The sequence below is a fragment of the Crinia signifera genome, chromosome 8 (genome assembly GCF_055691185.1).
Source record: "Crinia signifera chromosome 8, ASM5569118v1, whole genome shotgun sequence".
In the NCBI taxonomy this organism is placed as follows: domain Eukaryota; kingdom Metazoa; phylum Chordata; class Amphibia; order Anura; family Myobatrachidae; genus Crinia; species Crinia signifera.
Window position 1 is genome coordinate 45,144,292 of NC_139224.1, and position 9,878 is coordinate 45,154,169.

General features: G+C 47.7%; 1 protein-coding gene across 1 annotated transcript in view; it reads right to left on the reverse strand.

The window, feature by feature from the left end:
• The window catches only part of ACOX2 (acyl-CoA oxidase 2), a 38,291-nt gene extending 31,752 nt beyond the window's left edge, over window positions 1–6,539 (reverse strand). The window contains exons 1-2 of the mRNA XM_083156265.1: window positions 6,309–6,539; window positions 5,381–5,543 (exon numbers count right to left, since the gene is read on the reverse strand). Of these exons, the coding sequence (XP_083012391.1) occupies window positions 5,381–5,543; window positions 6,309–6,453 (308 nt within the window). The 5' untranslated portion in view covers window positions 6,454–6,539. The remainder of the gene's footprint in view (window positions 1–5,380; window positions 5,544–6,308) is intronic.
• Window positions 6,540–9,878: the final 3,339 nt, after the last annotated feature.

Below are 9,878 nucleotides of genomic sequence, written 5' to 3' on the forward strand. Positions count from 1 at the left end.
AATTACCGGGTACAAGCCGGTTTGGCCTGGTAATTAGTGCAATGTGAAAGGGGTTACCATGTCCCGTAAACGGTTAGCAACATGGCAATGCGAACAGGTAAAAAGGTTCTTCCCGGCTCGTTGCCGTGTCGCTTGGCGGGGTGAACGACCTGTTTCCCGTTCATACTATGGAGGAGGCAGCGCCAGCTCTAAGCGCTGCCTCCTCCCCCACCCCCAATGACACGCCGACTCTGATGACCCCCAATCAGTGGCGTAGCTTGTGTAAGGCAGCCCCCGCCACTGCTTGGAGGAGCAGGGGCTGCGTGGGCGCCGGAAGCCTCTCACTCTAACCTGCAGAGCTGAGGTGAGGTCCGTCCTGTCTCACTCTGTCTCTCTCCCCCCCTTCCTCCCAGCAGCAGCAGCATTACAGGCAGGAAGTTCGTCTGTGTACACAGTACACACAACCTCCGTCCGCGCAGGCTGGGCAGCTAAGGAATCGTCCCTCTCCCTGCTTTCTGTTCTTGACTGTCCTGCTCCAGCGGCTGCCTTCTCTTCCCCTGCACTCTGCACTCCGGTTACAGAGCCCTCCCCTTCTACAGGCTTCAGCACAGTAGCTGAACACAACAATAAGGTTAACCCTTTCAAACCCTGGTTTTCTACAGTGGGATGCAAAACAGTCAGTGTCTGTGTCATCACATGTCAGCATATTTGTGTCAGTGTCTGGGTGTCTGTGTTATGTCTCTAGATGTCAGCATCTGTCAGCATTAGTGTCTCTATGTGCAGTCCGTGTGTCAGCGTATCCCTGTGTGTAGGCGTCTTTCAGTGTCCATGTGTCAACATATGTGTCTGTGTCGGCGTCCATGTATCAACTTGTCAGCGCCCGTGTTTTAGGATCTGTCCATTTGTCAGTATCTGTCTGTTTGTCGCCGTCTGCGTGTCCATGCGTTAGCATCTGTCTGAGGGGCTGGGGGCATGCCAGAAGCTCACAGAGCGCTTAGCATGCCTCCATAGTGATGAAAACGGGAGGCATGGCTTGTGGGAGCATTATTCCCAATAAGCCTTTCCCCCTCTCAGTGAGGTCACACCCTTTTTCTGGCGGCAGTGCGACTTCTTCGACCGCGGACATCTCGCCCGAGTTCAGTGTAGTGCGAGATGTCCGCTGAATTCTGACGTTTTTTTAAAGGGGAATTAACTTACAAGGCAAAACCATGCCAAACCATGCCTAGTAAGTTAATTCCCCTTTAAAAAACATCAGAATTCAGCGGACATCTCACACTGCACTGAACTCGGGCGGCATGAAATTCCGTAGTGTAAGGTGCATTTAGATTAGATTTGTGGAGTATAAGTTTAATGACGGCATGTGGCATATGGGGCATTATGATGTGTGACGTAATGTTTAAGGGGCATGGGGGGGGGGCGCCACAAACTTTTTTGGCTGGGGGGAGCAAAATTTATAGTTACGCCACTGCCCCCAATGACTACCCTGGATGATGTCAGCGAACTAGCAATAATGCCGGTTCGCTGTGGGGATGTGAACATCCGAAAATGCAGGTTTGTGCCGGGACTGAACCGTTGTCCCGGTGCGAACCTGCATTTTGCGCTGTGAAAGCAGTATATGTATATTGTCTATCTTGTTTTATCTCTGTTTTGATAGCTTTAGCAATTATGTGATATTATGTCTAGGTCACAGATTATAAAGACTTCTGGACTTTGGCACCTATCTCTTTAAAGGACACTTGATACTTGTTAAATCATGGACACGTGTTTTTCTCCTTGCTTTACTGATATAGTATATATCCGCCAGACCGCCACCTTTGGCTGGTTTGGATCTTGGAATTGTTAGCTGTTGATCAGCACTACTGCTGTTATGTTTTGAGCAGCATACATATGTGTAACATATTCTATTTTTGCAAAAAATCCAATAAATATATTTACAAAAATAATAATAATAATTATTATATATCACATATTTTAAAGTGCTCAGACCCAATATATATCTACATCAGCTTCTATAAGGGATGAGAAGCATGTCATTTCAGACCCCGGGGTGAGGTGGCTGGGTACACCCCGCTGACACTGGGTTTTGGAAGCAGCTAATCGGTCCAGCAGGGAAGCCATACTGTTAGTTACAGTACAAGGACATTGGAATTAAGGTCAAACACAACACTCCCAGGTGCTCTTAAGCATTCTGCAGCCATTGTACAGCTCCTCAGAGAGTCTTTAAAACAGCAGAATTTCGGTGCTGGGGGCATTATCCCCTAGTTGCAATGTAATGCACAAAGGAAACAGAGACAGCACACGGAGCTGTTCCGGCACTGGTAGTTGTAAGTACCATTACTAGTGACAACAGCTGTATAATGGTGGGGCTGGTGGGTACATGGTCATACATTGAGGCACCTTGTCGGTGAAAACATCATGACATGGAAACAAGTTTGGTGTGCTGCCTTTGACAACGGCACAACAGGTGTTCAAGATAAGCAGTGATCTGACCTGGCCAAGCACATCCACCACAGACAGTGCCCCAAACCCAAACCTGCATCTGTGACATGAAGTTATCACTGTACACCCCGATAATGTGGGGATGATATGCCCTTTAGAAGCAGAGATCTGATAGCACTACGCTGCTCAATGTTTAACTATGTCATCATAAAACAGGTGCTGGGGCATTAGGACAGATATGAGGTACAGTCTAATGGCTGTGAGGAGAAACAGTCATCTACCTGCTCTGGCCTGGTGGGAATTTAGAATTAAATAGAGAACACAACATACAGTATGTGAAAGATGTTTTTACATTACTTTTTGAACCACCCCCGTATATTTATCACCCACTCCCTGTAACCTTATGCCTCTCCCAGTCACCCACAGCATCTACCCATTACCCATAGTTTTTCCCATCACCCACAGCCTCTGCCCGTCAACCTCTACCTCTCCTCACCATCCTCTGCCTTTCCCCGTCACTCTCTGCCTTCTCCTGTCACCCATTGCCGTATGGAATATTATTAACTTATGGAGGAGGGGAGCCCAAATATTCTTCTTTTTGCAACTGAGCCCAATGCTCCCAAGTTCTGCCACTGGAATGGTCTTTTACTTGTTAGGGTGTGATACGATTAATGTCCAAATCCCAACTCTCTGGCTACTTTCTCCTTTAAAGGGACACTTAAAGTAGAATCTATTCTTAATTGTGTCCAACACAGGAGAATTATTGTTCTAGACCATTTTATGCACACTTATCAGTCCAGGCTTCACACAAACTTTTTTAGCAGTGTGTCACCTCTGTACATGCACTAGCTTCATTACCACAGGTTTTAGAGTGACAGTTAAGCTATGTATGTATGTATGTATGTATGTATGTATGTATGTATGTATGAGATAAAGGGATTATGGGGAAGAGAAAGCAAGTAATGGACCTGTACTTAAGAGTACATTTATCAACTATAATTAAACAGGTGATGACATTGTCAGAAGTTATTAAATAACTTGAAATAAAATGATGAACAATGGCCATTCCTCACTAATCCGATCATTGGCAAATTCTCATTAAAAATGGATAAACACACCTTATAATAATTGTGAGGAAAATAAATCTGATCACCATTTTATTAAATTAAATATAATTGTTATATATTAATGCGGTAATTAATGCCCTTAAGGTCTTCTTATATTTAAACCGCAACTTATACAACTTTTTGATATTAATATATAAGAAAGCCTGTTTATTCTATATTCATTTGCTGGTAATGGTACAGGTGACATACAGATGTGTCCTAATACACAGTGATTTCACTAGCACCACACAGACCCTCACAGCAGGGCCGGATTTAGGGGTCAGGCACAACATTTTTGGCCGGCCCCCTCAATTTAACTTGACCTGGTGGTCTAGGATGCACTTACCCCAGGCAGTGAAGAGTCAGGTCTGATCTATGCTGTACCGCTGCCTTACCACCGGACTACATTACTTTCCCCATCGCGGGTCCTCCCAGGGACTGCCGGTCTGACATGGGACACTGCTGAGGTAACAGCTTTGAAGTGTGCTTAGCGCTCACGGTACGGCTGCCTATGTGACAGGGGCCGCACAGGTGGCAGTAGTGTAGCAGAGCCAAGAAAGGAGCGCCGCTTTACATTGTCATTTCCCTGCACTACATATGCTGCCGTGCGGCCATCCGTACCTGGGCGGAGGAGGGGGGCTTGCGCACAACATTTTTGGCAAGCCCACTCAATTTAACTTGACCTGGTGGCCTAGGGTAAAACACTGGCTCACTTCTCCGCTCTTTTCACTACTTCAAGAATAGACCCCATTGTGAATAAGGGAATGAAATATAAGGTGTCATGTAATATATGTACAGGGTTAGCAGAAAATAAGCTACCTACTTCAGAATGAGACCAAACTTAAATTAGAGACAATTCGTCTAGTTGTCTTATGGAAAGTACATTTTGGCCCAGAACAGGTTCGGGAACCCAGTTCCTGATGATGTCATATTTAATTAGAGGTTCAGGAACTCAGGGTGAGATTTAATAGGATGAGAGATTCAGAAAGTGAGAGATTTGGGAAGAAATCTCCAGTTTTTTTAAAGCGGCAATCATTTACACTGCAAAACCAGTTTGATTTTGAAGTGTAAATGATTGCCGCTTGAAAAAAACCAGGAGATTTCTTCCCAAATCTCTCACTTTCTGAATCTCTCTTCCTAATAAATCTCACCCTCAGTTCCCGCTGAAAAATAGCACTGGATGGAAGGAACCATTCATTACTGAAGCTGGGTACACACTATACAATATGCTATGTTATGGTTAACGAGATCGGCGGTGCCGTGGGACAAACAATCTAGCGCTAAAACACTGAACGATATTGTTAACGATATTGTACAGTGACATCATCACCCGGACATGCAGTCATTGCCGATACACTGGGTACACACTAGACGATATTTATGATAATATCATTTAACGATATTGTTATCGTATATATATAATATTGGTAAGAAGAATTGAATAGTGTGTGCGCAGCTTAACATTGGTGGGACAGATTTGTGCAATCGGATGCAAATATTATTGGAAATGCCCTGCGGAATACTTAATCCTGCTGTGATCTCCACATACAGCTTTGTTATATGCGCGGACAACAAACATTTACAGAAATCTCCCCGCGGATATAAATCAAATGCTAAATAATAGAATACATGAGAAATTTTAACTTATTCCGCAATAAAAGTTTTCTATATTATATAGAAACCAATGAATTAGAGCCATCTACAGACAGAAAACCGGGAGTAAGGACGAGGATTATAAAACTGCATTCACACAACATGAACATGACCTGCAAAGACCTGTATATAACGCGGAAGCCTGCCGCTGCACAACATGTACAATCATTACCCTATCACCCTTTATAAGCTGACAAGATAACCTGTAAACATATTCCAGCTCTGGTCCATCTTCATCCCATCCAAGTGACTTGATTTTGTTCTTCAAATGGAACGTGTTCCGGACTGCGCCTTCATATCGCTCTGATCGGGACTTGAAGTATAAGTATTCCCGGCTGAAGACGGGGTCCTTGTTGACGACACTCACTGGGGGGGGAGATACCATAGAATAATGTATCCAGTTTTACAAATACGTATATATGGTTGATATATTTTTTAGTAAATAAAGAGGATGTTTACAGCCGTTATTCCCAAACTCAGTTCCCCCAACAGTTCACATTTCCCATGTGACACGGCAGGGGAGCAGGTGTGTTCATTACTCATTGGCACATTTTAAAATATCCACAGATGAAGTTAATTATTTCACTTGTGTATCTGTGAGGAGAGCTGGAAAACATGCACTGTTGGGGTACTAGTTTGGGAACCACTGGTTTGGAGGAAGGTTTATTTTTGTGATGGGGTTAATAATTATGATTACATTGTAATCAGGTGGATTTTGGGGACATATACTCTGCAGATGCCCTTCACCCCGGGCGTATCGGAGTGCCATGTTATCGCTTATATCGCTGTGATATGCGCGCTCCTGCGGTTGCCTATGACAACGCCAGGTTTGATTTGCTGCACATTTCAAAGCTGATGATATCACTAGCGACACCAAGAATGGTAATAAATGGCGGAACAGTGATTGTTCTGTCCTTGATTAACATTGCTCCAGTATGAAGCACAATCTGGTCTGACGGGGATTCGATCCAATCTCACAACGAATCCCCGTCACTCCAGTGTATACCCAGCGACAGATATGTACTCTAAGAATAACAACACACAAGCATGGAGGGTAGGATCATATATGACAGCATATATAATGCATGTGTCTCATCCTGACATTGTACTGTATGTGCCACAAGAACTTACCCACTGATCTTCTAAGGCGAGTTTCTTCCACTCCTCCATCCAAAATGTTGGTGAGGGTTTCCACATGGAAGGAGGGGGAGGCTCTCTCACTGGCTAGGTCAGGGTTAACATCGTGTCCTGCAGAGCTGACCCTCCACCAGGCCATTGTCAGATATCAGACTTTAAACTCAGTGTGTTGTGTGATCAAAGTCTGTGACTACTGTATATCACATACACACACACACACAGCTGCTGCAGGCCACACCAGGGGGCTGATACGTGTAGCTAGGAAGGACACAGGGATTGGATGCAAAACCTATCACTCAGCTCTGTGACCCCTCCCTCTTTGTACTCTCTGCCTGTGTCCCAGCAGCTAGAAGGATGGCTTACAGCTACAGTGTCCTCCCCTATTAACTCCTGCCATGCCAGGTTGTGTTCCTATGTAGTGACAGCAGCTGTGACAGGTGGGAAGCTCCCTGCCGCAGAAACTCTGCATATGTAATACATTTAAAAAAGGTCACAATATATTTAATTGTGCAGTATGATAATGCTGCAATATGTATGTATACCTCCCAACTTTCTTCTTTATTCAACTGTCCGAATAGAGGGAAAAGCCAAGGGAGCGATGAGTGGGGCAGATGTATTAAGCCTTAACAAGAGATAAATGCAAGGGTGATAAGGAGAGATAAATGTCCAGCCAATCAGCTCTTTACTGACTTTTTTTCAAACACAGGCTGTAACATGACAGTTATCAGGTGATTGGCTGGACGTTTATCTCTCCTTATCACCTTTGCATTTATCTCTTGTTAAAGCTTAATACATCTGCCCCTATGTGTGGTATCCTGCGGAGGAGGCGTGGCCTAGCGCTACAACCACCTTCTCCGTCATTTTGACCCCTTATATACCCCTTTTACACCGCCGAAAAATCTGGGTCAGCGGCGGGTCAGACCCGGATCTTCGGCGGTGTAAATCCCTAACGCCGTGTCCCTTTACACGGGACTTCAACCCAGGTCCTGACCTGGGTAGAACACGGCTAGGACCTGGGTAGAGGGCGGTGTAAATGGGAACGCCGGGTCGGATGACCCGGCTCCCATTTACATGAATGGGGAACGTCCACTCTGCGGACCGCAGCGTCCGCAGGTTGGGCGGATTGTCAGTCTGACACTGACAGCCGGCGCTGCTGTCTGCTATACTCTGCAGACAGCAGCAGCGGCGGGGGAGGGAGGTGAACGGATGCCTGTGTGCGGCATCCATTCACCTCCTGTCCAATGGCGGGGGGTGCGCGCGGGGACTGGGGGCAGCCTAGCAGCTTACCTTAGTGCTGGGCTGCCCCCAGCAGCGTTCCGGGTACGGCGGCGTCGATTGGCGCTTGAAGATGACATTGTGCTGTCATCTTCAAGCGCTGGGAAGGGGCGGGAGGGGGGTGCGGTCGTTTAAGCCCGTCCGGTGTAAATGCCCCTAAACGCTTCAACCAGGGTCCAAAAAGCCGGGTGCGACCCGGCGTTTTGGTCTAAAAGGGGTACCCAGATTTTTGCCTTGTGGACCCGGGTCAGCATTGGTGTAAAAGGGGTGGCTGGAAAATAAACATGGGTCCATTTCCCCACGAATCCTACCCTGCTCGTGACCTGATCTGGTCATCAGATCTGGCTCCTGTTTACAGCAATAGGGGAGCCCAACATCCGGACCGCAGCGTCCTGCTGTCAGTATGGAGGTTTGGGCGGGGAGTGCACACAGCCTCCGCTGCTGTCTGCTGTACTGTGCCGACAACAGCCAAGCAGGGGGAGATGAAAGGATGCCTGTATGCGGCATCCATTTGCCTCACGGATGGGGGGGGGGGCAGCAGTGCAAGGAGTCTAGGGCTAGGGATGGCCATCGTTGCCATTGCCATCGATGGCAATTCTGCAACTGGCCATCGATAGTGCTAAACTATGCAATGGATGATCATCGATATTTTTACATATCGATGGGCATCCATTATGTTTGATTGATTGGCCTGTGGGCCAATCAAAACACAGAGGGCGAGGCTTCGCAGGTGTCAGGGGTGGAGCTATGCTTCGCGTCCTGGCACTTTGAAAAAACAAAAACATAGTTTTGCTGTTCCATTGATGGAGGGAAACCATCTGGTTTTCCCCCATCGATGGCAAAAGTATTCGACATTGGCCACAAACCATCGATGATTTCGAATTATCGATGGTCAATGGCCATCGCTAACTAGGGCAGCCTAGCAGTTTACCTTGGAGATGATGTAATCTCCAAGAGCCCCCCCCCCGCTCCCATTTACACTGCGGGTCTCGATTGGAACCGCGTTACAAATACCAGGTTGGAGCTGGGATTTTGGTGTGAAAGGGTATTTGAGGGGATGCCCAGTGCCCCAGCTCCCTAGCCGCACTGAATAGATCAGTGCACATGGCTTCTATTCAGTGCAGGGCAGCGGTGATAACCGGCTCCCCCCAACTCTCCCTCCCTGTCCACGAGATACTGCTGCGGTGGGTGGGACAGCGGGAAAGTCTCCAATTAGCAGGACTGTCGCGCTGTAATCGGGACAGATGAGAGGTATGTGTATATGATTGCCGGTATAATAAGGTTACAAACTAACCAACTTTAACATTTGAAGTATAAAATTAGGGCAAACGCTGAGTGCTCTATACACGCAGTTCGTGCCATACGTGCCTACCTTTAAGATAGCATTTCAGGGAGATTGTGAATGTAATGGGGAAAACACACGATTCCAGGGCTACTTGTAAGCGATCTGACTAGATGGCTTAGAAATCAAGCACAGATTGCTCAGTGTGTATTCCCCCGATAATCGGCAATGCGCGGTCCCGCACGTACCTATCGCCAGACTGCATACAGTATAATTCTTGTTAGATCGCAGAGAACACTGGTCCGCACAGATCGCACAGCACACATCGCTGGTGCATGGCATGTGTGTCAGCGATGAGTGCTGATCGATCTGTGCTAACCTACACCGTTTGGTACGGGGATAAAGTCACCCGTGTGTATGTTCTCTAACATCCTCTTTGTGATGCGCCTGTAATTGTACACTCCGCTTATGCCGTTGAAGTGAATGGTAGCTGGCAGAGGCGTAACTAGAACTTTTGGGGCCCCATATGTTAGCCGCGCAGCCGCTCGGCGCCGGGGGGCTGGTGCTGGAAGGCTGCACACAGCGCTTCCGCCCGGCGTCTCCGAGCGACCGCGCGTCACTTCCGCCCGGCGCAGGGAGGCTGGGGCTGGAAGGCTGCTCACAGCACTTCCGCCCGGCGTCTCCAAGCAACCGACCGGCACTTCCGCCCAGCGCGGTGACGCAGCGTCTGTCCATCAGACAGACGCTGAGGGAACTTCTCGGCGTCCCCGGGCAGCCGCTCAACGGTTGCCAGGCAACAGGGGACGCCGAGGTACGCACGCTCGGCCACCTGATATGGATTAGAGCCAGGGGGGCTGGTCCGGAACGGCGCTGGGTGATTTGCTGCACCATCCCTTTTAAGGGATAGCTGCAAGCAAGATGGCGCCGGTTATAGCGATCACACTTGCTATCCTGGTCTTTCCTCAGCTCCCTGATCCTGTTCCTCAGTGTTCCTGGTCTGCTTCCCT